The sequence below is a fragment of the Oreochromis niloticus genome, linkage group LG7, assembly GCF_001858045.2.
Source record: "Oreochromis niloticus isolate F11D_XX linkage group LG7, O_niloticus_UMD_NMBU, whole genome shotgun sequence".
NCBI lineage: Eukaryota > Metazoa > Chordata > Actinopteri > Cichliformes > Cichlidae > Oreochromis > Oreochromis niloticus.
The window spans coordinates 15829779-15854325 of record NC_031972.2 but is presented as its reverse complement, the minus strand read 5'-3'; the positions used below and the strand labels follow the sequence as shown (position 1 = coordinate 15854325).

The 24547-nt window shown below is 41.4% G+C and overlaps 1 protein-coding gene and 1 long non-coding RNA gene across 9 annotated transcripts in view; one reads left to right on the top strand and one right to left on the bottom strand.

Moving 5' to 3' along the window:
- garnl3 (GTPase activating Rap/RanGAP domain like 3) overlaps positions 1-23449 on the bottom strand; it is a 79874-nt gene extending 56425 nt beyond the window's left edge. For 2 of the 6 annotated variants that reach the window (XM_005454548.4, XM_005454546.4), the window contains exon 1: positions 22992-23448. In XM_005454548.4, the coding sequence (XP_005454605.1) occupies positions 22992-23089 (98 nt within the window). In that variant the 5' untranslated portion in view covers positions 23090-23448. Of the gene's footprint in view, positions 1-3045; positions 3554-22991 lie in introns of those variants that run through there. The other 4 variants (XM_005454545.4, XM_013274068.3, XM_005454544.4 and 1 more) reach the window with 4 other exon arrangements.
- Positions 11319-16701, top strand: LOC112847385 (uncharacterized). Of its 3 annotated transcripts, none has more exons than XR_003220903.1 (3): positions 11319-13474; positions 13542-14851; positions 15167-16701. It is a non-coding gene; the product is annotated as an uncharacterized LOC112847385 (long non-coding RNA). The 3 variants fall into 3 exon arrangements; XR_003220902.1 differs by having other exon boundaries at positions 11319-14851; positions 15167-15288; positions 16396-16701; XR_003220901.1 differs by having other exon boundaries at positions 11319-14851.
- Positions 23450-24547: the final 1098 nt, after the last annotated feature.

The window sequence follows — 24547 nt, the reverse complement described above, 5'->3', positions numbered from 1 at the left end:
TTCAGCCAATCACACAGGAGCAATTCAGTACATTTTAACATGTAGACATAGCCAAGGACGACCTGCTGAAATTCAAACTGAGCACAAGAATGAAGAAAAAAGGAGATTTGAACGTCGCTTCATTGTTGGTGTTCTACACACACAGGTTCACAGAGAATCACAGTTCTCTGGGTAAAAATGCCTTATTGACCATAGGAGTCAAAGGAGAATGACCAAACTGCCTTAAGCTGATAACCAACCAATACTAACTCAACCACTGGCTACATCTAAGGCATGCAGAAAAGCATCCCAACATGCCGAAGCTTTAAGCAGATGGGCTGCAGAAGGAGAAGATCACACCAGGTGCCACTCCTGTCAGCTAAGAACAGGAAACTGAGGTTACGGTTCACGCAGGCTCACCAAAATTGGACAACAGAAGATCAGAAAAAAGCTGCAAGGCCTGATTAGTATCGAGTTGTGCTGCAACATTCGGATGGTAGGATCGGAATCAGTTGTAAACAACAGGAATGCATGGCTCCATTCTGCCTTCTAGCAAAGGTTAAGGTTGGTGCTGGTGGTGTTATAGTGTGGGGGATAGTTTCTTGGCACACTTTAAACCACTCTTAAACACCACATCCTACCCGAGTATTGCTGCTAACCATGTCCATCCCTTTATGACTACAGTGCACAGATCTTCTCGTGGGTGCTTACTGCAGGATAATGTGTGACGTCACAAAGCTCAAATCATCTCACACTGCCTTCCTGTACATGACAGTCTGTTCACTGTACTCAAACTGCCTCCATAGTCACCAGATCACAGTCTAATAGAACGTCCTGGAACAGGAGATCAAATACAGCCAAGAAATCTGGAGCAACTGTGTGATGCCATCATGTCAATCATGATCATGTATAAGGAATGTTTCGAGCACACAGAATTAAGGACGTTTTTAAGCTAAAAGGTGTCCAAGTAAAGTGTACTGGTAAAGTGTATCCGATAAGGTAACCAGTGAGTGTATTTATATATTTCATAACGACATTAAAATCCTCAACTCTGAAATCAATATAGATAGTTAATCTATATACCATTCCTCCCACCCCCTGCTGTCTGTGTCTGTAACACAGTGTACTAAAAATGTGTACATGATGAACTTTACACCTGCTTCACATCACCTTGTTTGCATCAGAACAGCTAGTCCACTTTCAGGCTTGCATGACTGGCTGTAAGCCCATCAAGCTACCTCACTCTCCTGACATGGTGTGTCATTACATGGTTTTGAGATATAGCACAGCTGAAATTATAGTCCCGCATTTGAAGCCGCCCATATGTTTAGACATCATAGCTTGAACTCTGCACCACAGCAGCCCAGACAATCACTTTCCAGCAGCATAATGGCTGTTAGCCAAAGAAAAATGACTTTGAAAGCTCAGAGCAAAGAGAAATCGCTTCAAAACGAACAAGGTACGATGGATATTCATTACTCAAGTGCTGCCCTCAGTAATGCAGTACAGGAGAGGTTACAAATTGTGGTTTCTGTCACAAGACAATGGACAGCAGCCTTTGAAATGGAGTGAAATGTAGAGTACAACCATCACACGAAACCTCCAACTGCTCCACGAGACTAAACCAGTCATTTTTTCCTATTACATTAAGCACTGTGTGACTCTTTAATCACAACAAAATGGGATTTGTTTATGAGAGAAAAGGAGAAACCTGCAATGCCAACAGGAGCAGGAACAATGCCAAGCAAAAGACTTTTGGGGCCGACATAAAATGTCCATTAGCTGGTACACAATTCAGAAATAATGTCACATTTTGAAGGCTTTCCAACATAGGCTGTCATAACAACACATGAAGAAATACTATAAATATTAGGAATTACTGCAAAAATATGATGTTATACTACCAACTGGAAGACTATTTTTGGGTAGTATGAGAAATTCCTTAAACTAATTTGTTAATTAAACATTCACTATCCCAATTATAATTTCTTATTGTGCACTCTAGGATGTGATATAGAAAATTTGCATGTAAATATCAAGGTGAAGTTACTGACAGAGCTGGACAGCACACTACAGTATATGTATGCAAAGTAACTACTACTCATTAACTTTTCTATAAGGGCTTATGAATTATTCCCAATAAAACTAAGTCACAATTTGCAAAGCTAAGATTATGCAGAAATCACACAAAATGGGGCAAAACAATCCAGATCATCGATGTTAGAAATCATTTTAAGAATGGACATTTCACAGTCATCTTCACACACACGCTGCAGTATGCTGCTGGCACCTCAGAGTATTTCCTATACACCCAGTCTCTGTGTTCAGCTGTCACTGCAGCCCAAAGCTCTTCCTTTTAAGCTGCTAAAAGAGCTGCAGCGGTGGCATTTCCCATCTAGAAGAAGAAGCTGGAAATGAGCTCCCACACAGTAAGCAACCTTGGACTACATCTAAACTCAGCTGCTCAGCTTAAGCCAGATGCCTGCCTTCAGTGTGGCCCACATATGTTATACTGACACAAAGCCAGAATGCCGAATGCACCTCCACACCTTGAACTGAAAAGCAGGTTATGAATAATTCATATTTTTCCATGCACATAGCGCCTGTGATGTCTGTTCTCTCGGGGGGGAAAAATGAAAGACAATAAAAGAACCAATTTGGTTTGCTTTCGTTTGTTTTTAATGTTTAAAACTAACGACAGTAATTCGTTAATTAAAAACTGTACGTTGAGGAGCTTTTTACTTCCAGACTGGAGACTTGTGGATTCTTTTAGTTAACAGAAGTAAATGAGCAAAGATCGATAAATCATGCACCTCTCATGTAAAGTAGCCAGAACTCGACCAAAACCTGCCAGTTAGTGCACAAACAAGTCGCGGATCTAGCAGGTGCCAATGCGCACTTTGCGCACCGACAAATTGTGACATCGCTGGAAGACACCAGGGCAGGTATTTCCAGCCTAATTTGCTTTCAGCTGCGTAAAATATGCGAGTGCTGCAGGAGATACGACAGCATGCAATCAACAGATGAGTGAGCGGCATTCACACAGGTATGTCTTTTGTTTTTTACCGCTGATTGAAAGTCAACAGTTTGTTAGAGGATGGATCCACACTGCTCATGTCCCCATGCGATGTTAGTCCAGCGGACAAGGCGACAGCAAACGGCAAACGGACGTCTTTCTCCACCCCTAACCCGCTAAGAGCGCTTGGACATCACTGCGGCGCAAACTCCGACAACTGCTGATCAAAAAACAAAAAAGCCCCACAACTGGTATTCCAACTGCTTTTGTTTTTTTGCAGCTCTTCCTTCAGAGCCAAAAAACTGTTCACTGCGTGATAGTGAAGCGGAACGGATCTGCCATAGGAGCTGTGCGTTTACTGTGTGGTCGCCCTCGCTCTCTCCCTCACTTTCTCTCCCCCCTTCTCTCTCTCTCTCTTACACATAGACTCTTCATTAATGGTGCATTTCAAGTGGACACAATTTGTTGCTTGAAGCTCTGCAGCAAAAAGCACCATTCAGAGCGGCTTATTCTTCTCCAGGTTGCTGCCGCTGTTACATCACAGTCAATTATCCCGTGCGCGAAGCTTCTCGGTATCCTGGAGCGCAAAGTGAAGTTCAAGATGCATGACTTCAGGCTGAGGCTCACTTAAGAAAAAAAATGTCAATGGAAATTTAATTTTCGATCTCTTAAGTATCACTCCTGGTCCGTAGCAGGAAATGGTCCCCAGTGTAGAATTAGTCAGCTTAAACATGTAAATTGGAAATGTTTGGTTGTAACTAAAAGATTTATTGTTGAGAGAGTTGTTGATGTTACTGCATGTCACTGGTTGTCTATCAATGACGAACAGTTTTGGATTGCCAGGTTGTGAAAAATACCGCTGTTGTTGCCAGTTGTAGTAAAAGATCCTGCCAAGTATTTTTCGACAACCTGGCTACTAAAATGTTATTATTATTATTATTAATATATTAGTGGCCGATTTATAAAGTATTGGTAAATGAGCAAAAACATTAAAAGAGATTTTTCTCCTTCTCTCTATAAATCAATCACTAGTGCACAGCATGCTCTGGGGGACTCCCAGAAATCTGGCCATAAACTCATAGACTGTATAGAAAAGATGGATGTCACCATTTGCAAACTCATCATTTGAACTTCGAACATCAAACAAGTTTTGGTTACTTTAAGGGTTCCTCCTCTGTGTGCTCAAGACATGTCTCAGGGATGGCATAACCCCAGTGTAAGTAATGAGGGTCTAACTCCACATTCTGCATTTTGTATGAACAAGCACTGTATTTAATTTTTATTTTATTTCAAATGAATGTGATGCTGTGAAGAATAACTGGTTACAGAAAATAGAAACTGTGTTGCGGCTAGGTACAAGACACAGCTGATTTGAGTAAATCAGACCAGTGACATCTCAGTTAGCTACAGTTGGATCCATACTTTTTACTCTTTTAACAAAAGTATTGAATTGAGTGTTTGGGAATTACCAACATTTTCTTCTATACAGCTCAATTTTCAGACAAAGGAGAATCGACTAGACTTAACAAAAAACGAGACATTTATTGTGGCTGATAACAGAAATGAACAAAACAGGGAAATCAAATTAAACGAAGAACTAATCATAAAAAACCTAAACTGGGAAAACGAAATAAATAACACCTGAAACACTTGGAAATACCATGGAGACACGAGGGAGTGTTAACGGACGCACTGACAAGGGACTGAGGGAGACAGAGACAATTTATACACTCAGAGAAGACAAGGAAAGTGGAAACACATGGGAACACAGCTGGAACAAATAGGCATAAGTGATGGGGAAAGCAAAACTAAACACACTAAACACTGGACGATAGACTGTCAAAATAAAACAGGAAATAAAACACAGACTCAGAAACGCAGCTTGACACCAGGGCCAGAAGGAAGGAATGTACATAGGAACAAGACAGTCTGGGGAGACAAAGGGAGGAGACACAAAGAGGGAAACATGGAAACTGTTAAGGGAGACGAGACACGGAGGGAGGGAGAGAGGAGAGACATGACCGGTTGGGGAGAACACACATTGATGCACATGACAGACAGGAGAGACATGGAATGAAAAACAAGGAGGGGAACACAAACAGGAACATGAGATGAAATTCAAAGACACACACACACACACACACACACACACACACACACACACACACACTCAGAGGGCGAGGGAGACGTAAACACAGATGACGTGACAGACTCACAAGTAACACAGGGGTGAGACAAACACACACAAGGAACCTCAGACAAACCATAAACTGGGAATACCAGAAAACTTAAACACAGAAAGAACTAGACTCGAGGCTAAACTGTAAAACTTGAACTTAAACCATCATTATAATACAAAGGGTCACAAAAACACAATAAAGTCAAACTCAAAAGACCCAGCAACCTGACAGTGATGGTGCCAGTGGAACCAACTGCTGTTTATTGATGATTTTGACTGCTGGTCTAAGCAGTAGCAGGATGAATTGTGAAGCAGACGGGGCTGTACTCTCTAATCTGTAAACAATGCATCTAAAAATTGTGGAATCCTTTCAGAATAGTCTGTGAAGGTTCTCAGTCATCCAGGTCATTGTAATCTAAGGAGCTTGGAAAGAAAGGTGACTGGACTTGTTTAAGTTTCTTGAAGATGTTTCACCTCTCATCCCAGAAGCTTCTTCAGTTCATGAACTGAACATGAAAAGTCCAGTGGCTTTTCTTTCCAACCTCCTTAGATTTCAGAATCATGCTGGTTCATATAAAGTTACTAACACTAAGTATCTAATCATCTACAGTATATTATGAAAAGATTCAGACAATCTGGAGAAATCTCTGTGAGCAAGCCTGAAAAACCGTTTTGGATGCCCTGGATCTTTGGGCACTCAGATGGCGCTGCATTAAAAACATTCTGTCACATATGCATGGGCTCAAGAACACTATACGAGCACATGGTCCAGAAACGCCAGCGTCTGCTGTGAGTCAAAGCTCATTTACATTGAACTGAGGCCAAGTGGAAAACTGTTGTGTGGTCAGACAAATCTAAATTTGAAATTCTTTTGGAAAATGTGGACACGTTGTCAGCGTTCAATTCAAGAGTCTGCATCTCTGATGATATGGGAGTCTATTAGTGCCTGTGGAATTGACATATTAAATTTGGCCTATTGGAAATCCCCTCACCCACAACCAGTCACAGCAGCCCCTCCCTGGCTGCCCCTCCCTGAGTCTGGTTCTCCTGGAGGTTTCTTCCTGTCATAAGGGAGTTTTTCCTTCCCACTCTTGATTCTTGGGGTTTTCTCTGTATTATTGCAAGTTTTTAGCTTAGAATATAACGCGCCTTGAGGCAACTGCTGTTGTATTTGTGGCACTATATAAATACAAATATATTCAATGGGTGAACAGAGGAAAATTACAAAAATTGCATCATTGTCCTTTTTTAAAGATAACAATGACTTTGGATCTGGTCCTCTATTTTAACAGATGAATTTTGTAATCAGAAACAGATCTTAAGAAGCAACCATCGAAACTGTTTTCACAATATTAAGAATGACTTGAGAAATTAATAAAGCTGTCGCTTAACATCTTAATACAACAGGACAGGAAAAAAGGAAGGAAAATACTTCTCAGGTCAGTACATGGAATAAATGGATGCCGCACAAAAACTAAGCAATAATGACACCAGAAACATGTGAAGATGGATTTTAAATCATATTTCTGAGCTCTCTCGCTTTTTTCCCCTTAAGCACACAGACGCAGCAGGTGAAATGTGATCTTTAGTATATATGATACCTTCACAATAGTGCAGCCACAGCCTGTGTCTCAAGCTCAGCCTACACACACACACACACACAACATGAAAGACTGCAGGAATGCTCGGCTCAGGCTACATGGCACTCAGCTGCTCATCAATTTTTAATCAGCAGAAACCCCCCTCTGTGACATGCCATGCTACAGGAAAACACCTAAAGCTACCAACACACATGGCATTTTGTCTTGTTCGTTCTCTGGATGTGATAACCTTTATAAATAGCTCATGTTGAAATGCAGCTGTAATCTGCCACAGCCTGAAGCTTCAAAAACAAAAAAAAGAAGAAGAAAAAAAGCCTTTTAAAGGAGACTGGAGTTCGTGTATGCAGTTTTCTCAGGTCAGGATTGAGTTACAATGAGCCAACCTGAGATAGCTCAACACCCCTAAGCTCTAATTAGAGCCCAGGGGCCAATAACTCGCACAAAGAGGCAGTCATACAAGTTACATAAACACAGCTCTGTCACACCCTCCCACTGTCACACCATATCGTGCACTGGCGTCCGTGGCCTTTGCATAAAGGGTTTATTCTTTTAACGGATGCTATGAAGTCGTTCTTTAACAAGGGAAGTGAGAACAGGGATAGACTTCCTCTTCACAGATCAGTCTGTTAATACGGCAGAGGGGGGGTGGGGTTGGAGGGCGGGCATCCTGAATGCATAACAAAACGGGCTGAGAAGAAACACTACAGTAAGTGTAATGTAACAACAGCCTGCTTGAGGTGATGAATATAATGCACAGCTTACGTACAAAGTTAAATAATACAGGACATGAATCCACCAAAATATTGCCTTTATTTTAGTTTGTACAGTTCTAGTAAGTTTGACACAACCTGAACTCTTTTAGGCAGCGTGCTTCTAATTTCTTTAAGTAGTCTTCAGGAATAGTTCTACTTGAAGGATATTCAAAGCTCTTCTTTGGATCTCCGCTGCCTTTTATTCCATTCTTTGTAAAGGTGACACCACACTGCTTCGATAATGTTGCGATGCAGGCTCTGGGATGGGGCCAATCCATAACTGATAGTGTTCCACTCTATGATGTTCTATTCAGGTATGCTTTTACTTCTTTTGGGATCATTGTTATGCTGAAAAATGAAGCTGTTGCCAATAAGATGCTTTCCAGACAGTATTGCATGTTGGATCAGACAGGAACACACCATCCTGCAGTGTTCATATTTCCATCAGCTTTGCAAGAGCTCCAACACCACCAGTGTTGGTCAAGTTACTTGAAAAAAGTAATCAGTAACTAATTATTGATTACCTCCCCCCCAAAGTAATCCCATTACTTTACTGATTACTTATTTTCAAAAGTAATTAATTACTTAGTTACTTTTTAAAAACACGATTTACAACCTGAATAGGTGATAAAGCGATAGATCTTTCAGCCCAATTCTACTTTTTCTGCATAATCCATCATACAAAATGTAATCAAATGGAAATGTCTCTTTTTAAAACTTGTTTTATTAGTTTTAATCTTTTAACATTATGCATCAAGCAAAAATTTAATTATATGCAACATTCTCTGACTGGAAGAAATTTGTTTAACATTTAAACCTATTTCCTGCACATTCCAGCACATAAAATAAAATATTTTTTTGTGTTTACACTCAGTCTTTCAAATAGATGCAAGTGAAACACAGCAGAAAATAAATACAATCAAAGACACAGCGGTCCTTTGCTCTATTTTCACCTGTATAGCAGGCGGATGTTTGCCCTGGTGCAGGTGTGCTGGAGCGGTCAGTGGAAGAATCTGCGAGTTTGTCTGTGAATTTCCCATTCCGTGGCAGCGTACTCGGTGCTTGCTCGGAAGTTAAGGGGTTGTTTCGCTGTAAAAAGAAGTTTTCTTTCCACGCAGTGAACAGCGGACGCTAATGTTTTCGTCACTTTTTACGGAATCAAACTCCAAGTAGGGTCAGTACTTCCACGCTTTAAACGCTGCATGCTCATACTCTCTCCCGCACTCGATATATTATCCATTGTTGATCTGCACACAGCTGTTGCCACGAACGTCGCACTCGCTTACGTCGCACTCGCTTACGTCACTGTCATGAGACACTCTCGCAAAAAAATCACGGTTTTAGTAACGCAGCGTGCTTACGGGAAAGTAACAGTAATCTAATTACCTTTTTGCAATAGTAATCCCTTACTTTACTCGCTACTTGAAAAAAGTAATCAGATTACCTCTGAACACCACTGGCTGAAATGCAGCCCCACACCATGACCGTGGTCTACAGATGGCTGCAGACACTCACTATTGTACCTTTCTCCTGACTGTCAACTCAATGTTGACGATTAGAATCAAAAATGCATTTGATTGCCTATTGTCACTGATTTTCACTGTAACTTGGCATGCCTCAGCCTTTTCCATCTTTTTCTACCCTTCTATTGAGACTATTTCTGATGAGGTTTCTATGAACAGTAGATGAATCAACTGAATGCCCAGATGCATCTTGCAGGTCCTGTGTCAGATCATTTACTAAAGTCCCTAAAGACAAAATTTAAAATGGTTTCTTTACCAGGTTTAGTTTAGGTCAGTGTTAAATGGCTTTGCAGTCAGTTTGAAAGGTTGCCTCCTACCCGTGAGGCAACCTGTCCAATTAATTTGCAACTGGAAGTGGTCACCACAATTACTTGCAATTGATTAGCATAAGCAAAGAAAATTAAACATAATCACTGGACTATTTTTTTCTAGCTGCAGAGAGTTACTGCAATATTTAAATTATAGCTGCTTTTTGTTGCAGAGCTTCAATTAAAAAAATAATAATTTCATTTCATTTTGTCTTCAGGACTTCAGCAGGAAGTTAAAGATCAAGGTTTAGAGTTTGTTTTTTAACTCTTGTATGTGTGCAGGACTTGGCAGTATTGGACTTTCTCAGGCTCTTTGTTCCCCAACTTTAAAGATCAGGTTATATATGTAGGCGTAAGCATTACAGTGTGTGGATTTACCATGTGTCAATGCCAGTAAGGCGGAGGTGCAGAGGAACACTAATTGTTTATTCACTTGCAGGGTGAGCCACGGCAGTTGAAGCACATGAAGCTAGCTACAAGGTGGGGATCAAGAGCTCTTGACTCAATAGTGCGATAATCCCTTTGAGCTCCACCGCCCTCTCTCTGGACAGCTGCCACTCAGGCCCTCCAGTCTCACCAACTAAGCCACGACACTTTTCCCACACATAGGATAAACGAGGCTTGTCTGAAAGTGTATAATATACAGTGATGGCTACATCACACAAAATCCAGTGGGAGTACCTTCTATAAATAAATTGGTATGGATGAAAATAAGCGAAAAGATGTAAACACTGCAGACAATAATATGCAAAAGTGGACGACATGCACAGCGGGGTTATTATCTGTCATGTACGCGACATGCAAATGAAAACACCTGCCGTGATGTCACTTCTTTGATGAGCCGCTGCTTGTGGATAATGTGTAACCTGCAAGAGGAACCAGTCATTAAAGATGGCTCCATTTGATAGTGCTGTGCGATGCTGCAGAATTTGGAATCCATCCGATACCAAGTAAATACAGTACTGCCAATACCAATACATAAGCTGCCTTTGTCAGTTAAAAGTAAGGGAGAGCAGTGTGTCATGATTTATGAGTTGATCATAAATTTGCAAGTCATGAGCACATTTTAACATCCATCACATCACAGTGATTTATACTTTCCAGAATAATTAGAACACAACAACAAAACACACCTTTCAGTTTTTCACCTATTTTGAAAGTGTGTTATTTTTTCGAAGACCTGGAATGTAAATGTGCCCGTTTTTCAAACACCGGGTAAGCTTCCATTGTTAGAATATGACAGGCTGTGAAAAAAACAAAAACTAGGCGATACAGGTAAGTAAGTAAGTAAGTAAAACTTTATTAAATAGCACCTTTCTAGATAAAAGATCACAAAGTGCTTCACACAAGGATAACAAAGCATAAAACAAAACAGACAACAGTTAACAAAATGCAATTCTAAAAAGATGTTTTTAGTTATTTTTTGAAAGAAGCTACTGAGTCCAGAGATCTTATGGTCAGTGGGAGAGAGTTCCACAGATGACACGTAGACATTTTTCATAGTGAAAAATGTTTGTTTTTTCACAAAGTATCAATCCTATCATGCTAGTATCAATCCAGTACCAATGTTAGTATCAATACTATCGATATTTGGATCGTTCCGCCCTCCTTTTGAGCGATTATAATGATTACCACACTGGAAGAGGAGCTTGAACTAGCTTGGACTGTGTAGGTTTTTATCAATGGTGTAAATGAACTACTGTAAATGCTTGTGTATGCTTTGAGTATTTCAGTGTACATGTTGCAGCACAACATTTACATTACAGTTACAGTTGATTAGGTACCTATCAGAGAAGGAAGCATGTCAAAATGCAATGACTTTAGGACAGTGAAAGAGTTGTTCCCTAACTGCGGTTATGAGTTCCAGTAGCCCACTATATTTATATTTCCCCTTTCATAAATTTTTCCAATGCTTCACACACACACACACACACACACACACACACGATTTGGATTCAGGCCTTGGCTTCTCTGTTCTTAGTGCATCTCAAATGCCAGCAGGTCACCATGTGGCCTCAGTGAAATGCCACTATGTCAGGCTGTGTCGATTGATGATGGCAGTCACGTTAAATGTAATCAGGTGAATTAACCTTTTGCCTGTGACGCTCAGACCAGTCCTGGACACCTCTGTGCCCTTGGCACTTTAGCTACATGTGCATGCGCGTGTCTGCTTTTGTATGTTTTTGTTTAATGCCAAAACTGTGTTTCAGACCTGGTCACTACCAAACAACACTGGCAATAACAACAAGAGCTAGAAGACTTTATTACCCTCAGATTTATGGGAAAATGTATAGAAACGCGTGATATAGAAACACCACTCGAAAAACCGAGAACATAACTGCTCGACAAAATGCAGAGGGCTAGCCCACAAGAAACATATCGTTATTAAAAAGTGCCATATCCACAGTTAAAAACCTTACAATAGAGAAATAATATTAACTTTATGAATAAAGTACCACTGAGAAATGAGAATTCCTATATGAACACAGGTGTACAGTATGACCGTTTCAAGCAACAGGAGTCAATGCAAGTGAGCAAAATATAATAGAGTATGCCCAGTATCCAAAGTGACAGATTATAGTGACAGCTGATATTGAAACCACTTGGGTTTTTTAGTTTATAATGACTGAATCTAATATGTTTCTCTTTGTAACCAAAATATGTCTCTATTAACATAAACACTGTTAGGAATTTGAACCTTGAAATCAAAGAAAAACATCTTATTCCATAATTTCCTTATTGGATATTTGTTGTTGCTTTTAGGCTCATGAGAGATACGGAGCTCCTGACACACCGTTTAAGATCTGTAGATGAGTGCACTGCTTGAATGCAGATTAGACATGAGATAAATTCAGCTTTTTTCACGAAAATAAACACGGTGAAGTCGATGCCTGATATGAAACCCTGGGCGGACTCCTCCTGGTCTCCTCACAGATGTCACTGCTTTTTAATGTACACCCTCCTCCTAGTGGAGAGATGCGATATCAAACATGCTGCTCAACATGAATTTGAACTCATCCTCACATAATCTGAGCAGTTATAAAATCTCACATTGTGAGAGGCGTGTGCCTGTGTGTGAGTTTGAATTCTTCAATCCTTCTTTTTTCAGCCTATATCATGCCGCCATATGGTCCCACTGTTTTTACAGGGAGAGTCTGCCCTCTTGTGGTTTTAGCTTTTATCACAGTTGAATGAGAAGGAAAATTGCACAATCACCAAGTATTAGTTCTTGGTGAATTCTGTGAGATGTAGGAAATATTATTAGCAAGTCTGCAGATATTGCAGCTGCACATTACTGCTGTGTTACCACATCCCAAAGGAGTTGTGACAGGCTCGAATCGGAGACAGAAGCCACTGAAGTCCACTTAACTCTTTCTCATGTTCATAAGAGCAGTTTCAGACAACTTGCATCATCATACTGCGGGCAACCTTTGGAAGATGCGCACGGTCAGCAGCAATATTCAAATAAGCTTTGGCCTTTAAAGTAAAATGAGTGGGAACAGCAACTGTTTACACAAGCCAGGTTGGGTCCATAAATTCATGTGCTTGAAGCCAAATTTTCTGAGCCTACCATCTTCAGCCTCAGCAGAAACTGAGTTTGATCTGACTGTCCTGTTTGTTGTGTCTTAGAAAGCCTGTGTCCACTGTAGTTTCACATTTCTGTTTTTGGTTGACAACAATGGAGCCCAACATCATTTTCTTCTGTTGATGTGAGGTGAGGTGTGAGGTGTTTTGCATCCTGACATAATCGGTGGTTTCACAGCTGTTGTATCTGATTCACCCATTTTTCTCTGACCCATGCACAACTACTGCTCATTTGCAACATGATGGTTAAACTCCAGAAACTGTTTTGCTTGGAGATCAACAGTTTCAAGAACACTAAAGCCACGATCAAAGTCACTGAGTTTACATTTTGTCCCCACCCTGATGTTTCTGAGAATACATGACTTCTGACTTTAATCTTTAACTTTTTAATCAGAGTATAGCATCAAGTCATTTAAACTTGTAGGATCTGTGGATTAGTTTCAGCTGCTTTGGTGTTAATGAAATTAACAACAGGTGCAATAGAGCAGCAACAATGAGACAACAACCAAAACAGGAGTGGTGGAGGCACAGGTAGAGGTGGAGGCCACTGACATTTTTTCCCTCCTGATCTTTTCTGACTACATTTTCATTTGACTAGGGCGAGTATCATTACTGGTAGTGATACCTGGACCCTACAGAGGTTGTAGGATGTAGTCCAACACCTCCAGGATGGGGCATCAACATGTACCATTGTCAGAAGGTTTGCTGTGTCCCCCGGCACAGTCTAAAAAACATGGAGGTGATTCCAGGAAGCAGGCAGTTACTCTAAGAGCTCGACAGGGCTGTAGAAGTTCCAAACCCATCAGCAGGACTGGTATCTACTCTTTTGTGCAAGGATGAACAGGGTGAGCTCAGCAACAACGTGACCTCCAGCAGTACACTGGTGTGAATGTCTCTGACCAAACAATCAGAAACAGACTGAGTGTGGCCTGAGGGCATTCGCCATAGAATACCAGAATTGTCAGATCCACCAGTGGCAGCCTGAGCTTTTCACAGATGAGAGCAGGTTCGCCCTGATGCTACCTGTAACACCGTTCAGCATGACTGGTTTGGTGGTGGGTCAGTGATGGTGTAGGGAGGCACATCCATGGAGGGACACACAACCCTTTACAGTTTAGGCAAAAACACCCTGACTGCCAGATTTGGGAGGAGATTCGCAGGACACCACCTATTGTCTCATTAGGAGCATGTCCTGATGTTGTCAGGAATGCCATACAAACTACTGAGCACCATTTTGCATACAATTAATTTTCATTTTTATTAAATTACATTAAATGGCATCATTTTATTTGTAATGCATTACCCAGTCCCCAGTAGTGGAGATATCCAGCATGTTTTTAAAAAAAAAATTGAGATCTGATATGTTTTCAAAGTGTTCCTTTCATTATTTTTAGCATTGCACATTTGCATGTACTTGATTTCATAGTTTAGTAAGGCTGCAACGACTCGTCACCATAATTGATCACGCCTGTGTATAAACATTTGTACTCAGTTTCTTGTTATCAGAATTAACTATATTAACATGAGTCTCTTAACCTTCCAACTAATCCAAACACCACACCAAAGGTCATTTAAAAAATGTGGTTACTAGACACCTGAGAAAAAGTATGAAAGACACTAGCCTAATTTTCTTATTTTTCAACAGGTTATCTCAATTTAAAAGCATTAAACAGTCCCACTTACTTTAACCTCCTCTTGCCTTGGGCCATATCATTGCTGTCTCAACTTCCTCAAAGGGTGTTCCCACACTAAAATGCAACAATATATCACTTCCGTTCCTCATTTGAAAGAGAAAACCGGTTATGACACATGAGGTGCTAAAGCCTAAAATTTCTCAGAGGGGGTCTTAAAGACTCTGTGTTGGACATCTTGGCAACAATAGTGATGCACTGATGGGAAAATGCATCTGTGAGTATGCACCTGTGTTTGTGTAAACTAACATGCACGATTTCTTCATCCAAAACAACACAGAAGAAATGCATCATGCAATGTAATCTGTACGCAACTGCAGTATGAGACCTATAGTGGGGTGGAGTGGGGGGGTTTGAGACAACTCCTTTGAGCAGTTTTCTGAAATACAAGCTCAAATTTAAGCGAGTTTATTTCAGCTTTGCCTTCACAACCTCTGCATGCCCTTATTTTTCTACAAGTGCATTTAAACTGCACTTCCATCTCCTTCTTTCTTACATGTCTTGTTCTGTTGCTCACCCACTAACCAAGAAGTGGTTTTGGCTGGCCTCCTATAAAACCGCAGGGCAAAAATGTCCAACAGTAACCCTTCACACGCTCCATTTCTCACACCATCTCTCCTGGATAACTTTTTAAGGATGACCACGATACAGCTGGTGGGTGTGAAACAGCATACGTTGTATTCTCACAGTTTTTCTATATGTGCAAACTTCCTTTCAAACATTTACTTTCACTTTGAAAGTGACCTTGCTATAAAGGCAGTTTGTAATACTTTGAGAAAAAATAAAACGCTCCCCAGATTATGAGTCTTGTGTGCATGTGGCTTGCGGCTGAGCTTGAGGTGGCCACATCTCAACCAATACCCGGCTTTAAGTACAACTCACTCTATGCTTGGTCTTATTCCGGCCAACTATAATGGGAAATGTTTTCCACTCCAAGCTTTCCTGGAGCAGTGCGCAGTGCATTTTAATGTGTAGGTATGTGTCTAAAAAACCCTAAATGGAAGCAGATGTTTTAGTCAAAAGAATAAAAGTTTACATGGGGTTGTAATCAAGTGAGGGACTTTTCTTTCGTTTTCAGCTTCTTCTTTTTTTTCCCTCGTAGTAATTTGAGTCTATTTTTCTGTCAAAATGAGCCTGGTGCGCTGCATCGTGTGCATGGCTGAACTGAGCTGGGTTGTGCTGAGCTATGCAGCCACATATGGGAGCGATTACAGTCCAGTGTTTATCAGACCTTGCTGAGAGACCGACTGTGTGGCTGAGCAGAGCAGAACCAGCCATGTGCAGATGATTTCAGTTCCCAGCCTACAACCTTGTAGGGGAAATCAGACAAGTAATACAATATAGCAAAACAGCGTGCGATCGGGACTCCTGGGAGCAGAAACTGAAATAACTGGTTAGTTTACCAGTCGGATAATTCATTTATAGGAAATGTATGCACGATCATTTCCATACTATAGTTAAAAAACAGGGAAGGTGCCAAAATTCAAAGCCTCAAAGTGTGTTGACAGATCTGCTGCATATGTGAAAACAGTTGTATAAAGCTGCTCGTGTCTCCAGAGGGAGCTGTGTGAACTTGGAAATGTAATATAAAAAAACAACAAAAACAAATCGAGGGATGTGGAGTCACCCATGAGTGAATGAAACTGTAAAAATGTTTTATAAAAAAAAGTATGTATATATAATCTTACATGTCATAACACATCTTATTGTCATGCAAGTATTTCCAAATGTTTTGAGCCACCCCTTCTTTATATTTTGCAGGGAAATGGGAGAAAGGTGGCATGACTTATTGAAACATATGCAAGAATTTGTGGGAATGCAGTATATAAAGGCCAAAACAGAGTCTGTACATCATACTGATGATGATTTCAACCAAAAGTCATTTTTACTCAATTTTGTGTGTAATTTGACACATCTCAGGCTTTTCTCCCTGTTTCCTTTCCTTAAGAATGGCTTCTAGACAGCTAGCCATACGTCAAGATCATTTGTGATAAAGCTACAGTGAACAATGGATCAACTGAAAGCCCAGACACATCTCTCAGACCCGTGACACCTGTCAAACACTGTTATCAGTGGTGCTTCTTGTAGATTCGACTGCAGAAATGGGAAAAATTGTGTGTTTTTGTGACAGGCTTCTACTAACAAAGTGCTTAAAGATATGTCTTAAAATTGGTTCTTTGCCTAGTTGTCAAAAAGCACAACATAGTCCATCCCCTGGATTTTTATACTCATTCATCAGTCAGCGTTACGTGATTTAAAAAGAAAACAAACATTTCCCTGAAGATAAAAAGTTACAAGAAGTCGATTGACAATGCATGAAAAAACAACCAATGTCCAAAGAAAAACTTTAAGAGACTTACATAAAGACTGGAAAACTATTGCTTAAGACCTCTTTAAAAATGACAAGAAAATGGAAGCAAAATATGAAGAAATTAAGGGTGACTCGAGATTTTTGCACAATACTGTATAGTGTAAATATGAAACCTTTCCATATGGGTAAGAAGGAAGTATGTTTAGCTGAACTCTAAGATACACTCCCTATCTGTTAGTAAATGTATCTGCAGCAGTTAAGTTGCATTCGGAGTAATGTTTTGATGGAATAAGAACCTTTTTTGTACTCTTGTAAACTGGCTGTAAATGTAAAATTTAAACCATATTAAAATAGCAACTTGAAATGATCACACTGGATTCCTTTTACATTTTAAATACATCTCTTATTAAATTTGTCAACGTCAGTTTCCTCCATTAACCACAAACACCTTAGATTAAACAGGATGTTGTATATTTTCTTTAACTGCTAGCTTTCTGGACATGTGATGAAAAGAGAGGAAAGGAGCCAATGACAGAGGAGGTTTCTGATCAAAAGGTCAACAAAATGACTTTGACCCACAGATTGAGAAACCACAGCCTGCTTACTGTTTAAAACCACAATCAACATTGCTTTGTTTTAAAAATCCGTGACAATGAAGGCCCACTAAACCTTGAAAGGTTAAGAGACTAAACCTGAACAAACCATAAACATGGCTCTGTCACGTGACTCTGACAGATAGATCAGTTGAATGATAATATCGGTGTATTAAATGTTTATGTTAGAATTAAATGCTCTTCTTTATTTATTTTAGAAAACTGAACACACTGGTTTCCCAGGCATCTGGGAGCAAGCTGGGGAGAGGGACCTCTGGGCATCTCCACATAGAGACGCGCCCTGGACCTCAAACTGACAAAAAGAAGATCATATTAAAAATGTTGTCGTGAGTCATTAAAAACAAAATCATCAGCTTTAGTTGTTTGATTTGCAGGACATAAACAATCCTAGTTACAGTTAACCTTTAATGCATTAAATTCTAACTGTCTACACCGCTCCTGCGCTCATCTTTCAATGCAAACGCACACTGTGCAGAACAAGGTTTACATCTGTGTGAGAGAACGTCCACAGTATGCAAAGCAGAGGAGTACCTGAAGTCAGCAAAAATGTCAAACCAGCCTCCCCCCTCCTCCTGCTGGGTGCTTTATGACAGACTGTAAAGCAGAGGGAGACCCCAGTAAACCAGCCTATCACAGCCACTTTCTGTCTGCATGAGAGTGCATCAGCATTGCCTCTGCACATAAACAGAAGGTTGGTGTATTGGTCTAAAAACAACCTACAGGAAAGCATCTGACATTCAAAGCGTATGTTCTTCATTCACATTGAGCTTTGAAGCCTACTATAAAAAATTCACCAGGAAACCACAAAAGGACAAACCCTAATATACGTTTCCTTCTTTTTTTCTTCTTAAAGATACATATGCTCACCACTCCCACTCCAGTTCAGTTACGAAGCGCACAGACAGAGAGCAGCGGATTTCGGCTTCTCCTAGATTCAGTCGTTGGGCAATGTGACGTGCAGCAAGCTACGGCAATCCCCCCCACCTCCCACACACACACCCTCACACCTCTAGACACAAAACACTGTGGGTTTGGCAACAGGGAAGGTTAATGAAGACACTGACAGCACTTCAAAGTGTGTGCGCTCGAATAACCAATCAAGTGAGAAGTTCAAGGCAAGTGAGGATGAAAGGGTGAGCGACTAACATTCTGTGAGAGTTTCACAGCTCGCACAGAGATCTACTGTATTTGCACAGGTGACGTTGGTACTGCACTGTTAGTCTAATGAGTGAATAGAGGCATACACAGGCAGATAAGGCAACAGAAAAGTGATTGATGAACAGCACAAAACAACTAACCCATGCTGTGAAAACCTAATCTTCCCCTGCCTATAATGCAAACAGGCTTCTTATCTTGAACTGTTTAATAGGTCTGTGTTACAAAATTAAACCATAGTAATCTATTTTTTACTCATGTTGTTCTCTGTTGGCCTCTGTTAGTCTCCCTTGCAGTCCAGTAACATGCAGCAACCACTTAAATAAACTATAGCTTCTTGATGAGGGATTGATGAGCGACCCCCCTTAAATTCTACACAGCGAGGTTTCCTCTGAGTTTTTTATTCAGGCTTCATCAGAGGATGTCTTCCTCCCTGTGGCCTCTTTGTTTTTCATCTTTGTGCTTACTAGTAGCAATGAGTGCTCACATAGTTCTCTTTGTCTCTCTTGCACTATTTCCTGAAGTTGCAATTGTTCTGCCAGTTCGTGGTCAGAGTCGAGCCAGCTCTTTCTTGGCTCCTTGAAGTGACACCTCGCCTAATCTCGTTGACACACAATTAGCCAAGGCTGGTGGGGAGTGCTCTGAGACAAACCAGAGCCAAGAGTTTAGTGACAGGCGGACTTGACAAACAGACGTGTTGCGATTGTTTTGGAAAACAATGGAAAAAGACTGTAATTAGGTAAGGATTTGTTATTCCTGGAGGATATCCAGACTCTCCCTCTGTCAAGCTCAAAGCTCCAGGGCAAAGACAATACTTTCTATGTACTTTCTTTGAGTGTATGCACAAGCATAATTAACCTCATATTTCTTAAAACATACTCCAGAGATTAGCAGAGCATTTCTAGAACACTGTCGGTCTCAGGCTGGATCCAAACAGATTCAGCAGGACTGGAGAGAGTCTGTTTTTCCCTTCTTTTCTTCAGAGAAGCACCCTTTCTGTGAAAACCTGGTGCCCATGTTGTCCTGGAGTCTATGCCAGCTAACACTGGATGAAAAGGGCACACCTTAAACAGCCCACCAGTCTATCACAGGGCTTCACATCCACAATTTGCACATATGGCCAAGTTAGTTTAACCAGTTCGACTTACTAGCAACCCCCCCTACACCCAACCAGTCACACAGGAGATTGCCCAGACCTTCATGATGAGACGTGACAGTGCTAAGAACTGCAAAGCTACGAGACCCAATGATGCTTTTTAAAATTGATCTTCCTTCATAAATATTGACTGGCAGAGGGAACAGGAAGTCCTCAAGGCTACAGAGGAAGCTTTAAAATTTCCCCAAAGGCTATAAGTCAGCACACTTGGGTTCCCAAATTAGTCACTGTACATTTCATTGCTGAACTGGAGAATTGAGAGCATTATGCTTATAGCCAATGTAGGCTTGAGCCACAAGGCACAGAGGTGTGCGGTAGGCTAGATAGACCAGAGTGTAAAATCGGTGGACTTCCCCTTTAAGTCCAGACAACTTTAGACATGTGCACAACTGTACTTGATGCACAGAAATACACACACCAGCTGAACCACCTGCATCCCTCACCGAATAAATCGAGAGCAGCAGAGGAAAGTGGCCCAGTAATTGGTTTCAGTGGTCCATCTAAGTATTGCAGCTACATGCTGTCAGTGAGAATATCCACCAACTGGTGTTCCGCTGACTTTGTTAGATAAGGCTTAGTCATGATGAAGCAGTGTCCAGATCACAGTTGGAAATATTAATGGGACGCGGCATGTTTATACCAGAGTGTATTAACTCCAGCAGCTTAGCACCGATCACGACAGCTTTACACCGTTAACTGAGCTTTTGGACTTGTTGTGAAAAGACGACACGATTGACTGACCACAGACATGTATTTAATTTGCCCATTTGTTGCAGAACGTCGTGGGGACTTTCATGCTTTCAGACATTTGATAAATGTCACGTTGGAATTTGGGAAATTACGATCTTCATCTTTCATTGCTTTTTTTTTGCTCCCTCTTTTCAGATTTATGGGCCAAGCAACGAATGAATCAACTGAGAAAGTAATAACAAGATTAAATGATCACAACAAAATCATTAGCTAGTGCCCTAAAGAACTCCTTTCAAATGTTGCAAGATGTTTCCCACTGTCTGCAGCCCGGAGGAGAAAATGTCTAGATAAAGCTGCTTCATAATAGAGTTTCCTACACGTATGTGTAGAACAACTCTGCCAGTCTGTGTGAGAGAGAGCAAGTCTGATCCTGCCTGTGACAGCATGTTTCTAATGTACAGCATGTGTGGTCACAATGTGTCACATCTGTACGGTCAGATGTGACACTCTGCTCTGCCTCTCTGCAGTGCAATGAATTATACACAGACTTCTCAGCAGAAGCCTCTCACTTGAGTGTCTTCCATATCCCCCCCTCCACCTCTCAGTACAGCAGAGAATCTATTTCCCCACGCAGTCCCACTTTAGGCCTGCCTCTGATTGATTGTCTGTTAAACTGCTAGTGTCTGAGAGACAGAGTGCCAGGAAGCTTTACAATGTGACTCTGGGTCCAGCGCAGAACAGCATCGAAATGGAAGAAGCTCATTCACTGCACGAGATAGGTCTGGCTCATTAGAAGGGATGTGTAATTTGAATGTAAGTGGACACAAAACTAGCCAAATTTCAACCCACATATGCACCCTGTGTGCAAAACATGGCTCTGTTGACATAAGTCAGACGTGCAGTCATAGATTTAGCCATCTCCCTGACAGAAGTCTCACCATCCATAGACACACTGGGACAAAGTTATTAGCCATAAGAGCAATGAAGCGAGATCCGTGAGTAATCTTGCACTTGTGTACACCTCCACAGCTCGTCTGAAATGGCAAGAAATTGGAGTGAAGGTAGGAATAGTCAAGATGATATGACCACAGTGATAAAACTCGATTCCTAACAATTCATCATTAATAGGGAAATCAATCATAGGAATCCCTTTTTAAATATGTATATTTATTTGCCTTTCCAAGCCTCACATTGTGGTAGATAATGGAAAATCAAACACAGATCAAATGGGGGATTCATTAAATGTTGATATCAGTCTGTGCTCTGTCTCTAGAAAAAACGAACAGAGGAGTTTTTAATGAACAATAAAAGTGACTTGGCTCAATATTGCACAGACACAGCACTGTGACTGAGTACCTGCAGGTTATACTGCCACACTGTTGGACCTAAAGCTCAGAATTGTGAGCCTTCCATTTTTTATATATAAGCGTTTTGCTTTATACACCAAACAATTAACAGAGAAAGTTATCTTAGTTAAAACGACCACCTAACAGATCTGCTGTCACAAGTTCTCAACAAAGACTCTCCGGCATGGAAGTACAGTCAACAAAAAAGCGATTATGTAAAGAGGAAGGAGCTGGTGTGACATCAGTAAAGTGAGAGTCTTTAAAGTAAAACTGTGGCTTAGTTGCCCTGACCAAGGTACCCAAACCATATGATGAATGATGTTACAGCAGATCAACCACAGTAGGAGGTTGCCACAGGAAGCCACACGTTCAAGCACCAGCGGGAGGTTAAACCCAGCTGTACCACACAGCCAAGTCATATTAGCTCCGCAGCCTGTGGTCTATTTGTCACCAAGGCCCTCCCCGCCTTCACCTGTTTGGATGTCTGAACTCACAGGTGCCTCCTGGCACCTCACTACCGCATGTGATCTCATAACAAATACCTGCTACGTGGATTTGTTTGTATTCTACAGTGCATGTTGGTGGCAACTGGGCTGCACGATCAGCACCTGAATCGGGCTCTAAAATCACCAAAGACCGCGTCCTGCAGCTGGGCAGCTCTGTCAATAATGCAGAGTCAGGTGCAGACAAAAAGAGCCCGTGCGTAACGCATCCTTCCACGGTCCGATAAGAAACGTGAACGCACGGTGCTGAGATGGAAACGGCATGATGGCCCCCAAAATGCATCTTTTCATTTGAAACAGAGGTTAAAACCTGTCATGGTTATGAATGTACGGTCTTTTTGGATCAACAATGCTTGTTTTTCCTTTCTCGGGGAATCCCTCTGCTCATCTATGCGCGCGCACACGCCAGATCCCGGTTAAATCACCGATCCGCAAGGTAAAACATACATCAGAAACTAAGTGCCAGCTCTTGTCACGAGAGTGCAGCTCCAGTGGGATACTCTGGCCATTTTTTGATCGCCCTCATGTCCCAGACAGAAATGAAATCGCCCACCGTTAAGAAAAACAGAAAAGAGGACCTACCTGGAAATCTCGAAGCTGCAACCCTTCCGAAGGAGCAAGGCTCTCTTCCGCATGATGCCTTTGTCTTTCCCAAGATACACATTTTTTTCTGAATTCATGGGTGCTGGGCAAACAGGTAGACTCAGGGAAACCGCGGCGCTTAAGAGAAAAAAAAAAGAAAACGTCCAATATCGAGCAATGGACTGCGAGAGGCGGAAGAGAGAGAGAGAGAGCGAGGGGGGAAAGGGAAAAACAGGGCAGAAAAAAGGCTCTGTTGACGCTCAGTTCACCTCAGTGGAGCAAGGAAAGTGGGCTTGCAGACTTTCCCCTCCTCAGGCTAGACAAAAGACTGCCCGCTGAACGCTTTCAGAGATGCATGTTGCCGGGCTGGTTTCACTTCATGCGCGCTTATTGGAGCAGGCTGTAGCGGGGCTGCTGCAGTCGTCACCCTGAGCGGACTGCGCTGAGGAGTCTCCGTCGCTCCAGAGATCCCGATCCTGTTATCCACTAATGTGGAGCTCACAGCGCTCCTTCAGCTTCAGCACAGCACTGAGTGGCTGCTTGTCAGTGACCTCATAAAACCCGACGGAGAGAGCGAGAAAGAGGGAGAGAGAGTAAAGAGTGAGCGAGAATTGAGTCAAATGAAGTTATTTGCGCGTGAGTAAGGAAGATAAATTGATGAAGTGAGAGTTGAACCGCGAACGTGATTTATACTCTTGTTGTATGTTAGTAAAGGAAAACTGAGAGCATTCTCCACCAAACATGTAGAGTGATGTGCTGAGTTTTGGACTGGCTCAGTAACACAGGTTCGTGAATTTGCTGGCACTAGTTGAGCTGGGGGCTAAAACCCTTCAATGATCCACATTTGACATTTTTATTTATATAACCTCTTAGTGAAAAACAAAAACTATTAAAAAAGAAGAAAATTAAACCAGCGGTAAAACCTTTGGCTGCACATGTTTGAAAAAACAAACCAAAACAAATCTGTGCTGCTAGCGCTAGCTGTGGGTAACCAGCAAATGTTTATGGGTGGACAACTTGAGTTTTGCTGTTAAGATGCATCTCTGGGAGATGATTTTGTACATGATTCCTAACAAACATAAACATAAGAAACAAATGTGTTAAACTTAGAGTAAGAGCACTAACATTTTCTGGTCTGTAGCAGCTATAGATTGACTGAAGAACAGCAATCACTTCAAGAATGAACATTTATTCTTAGTGAGAGTGAGGGCACTTTCACATAGAACCAGCTTGTTCTGTGCTGTGCTCTGAACCCCATTTTTTTCTGTCACATAATAACAGTGTCCTACTGCATAGGAAAGCACAGCCCAGGCACACTGGACAGGGAGCTCTTGTGTATCCAACATAGTTCAATACAGTCGAAAGCTTTCTATTATTGTAGCGTCTTAAGTTTACAATATAAAGCATCTTGAGGCAACTGTTATTATGACTGGTGCTATATAATACAGCTGAAATGTATTCAGACACACTCAACACAGTGACATGACCAATAGAAATGCAGAATGACAGGGAGTCATGGTCACACGTGAAGACCATGACGCTGTACTAGTTGAGCA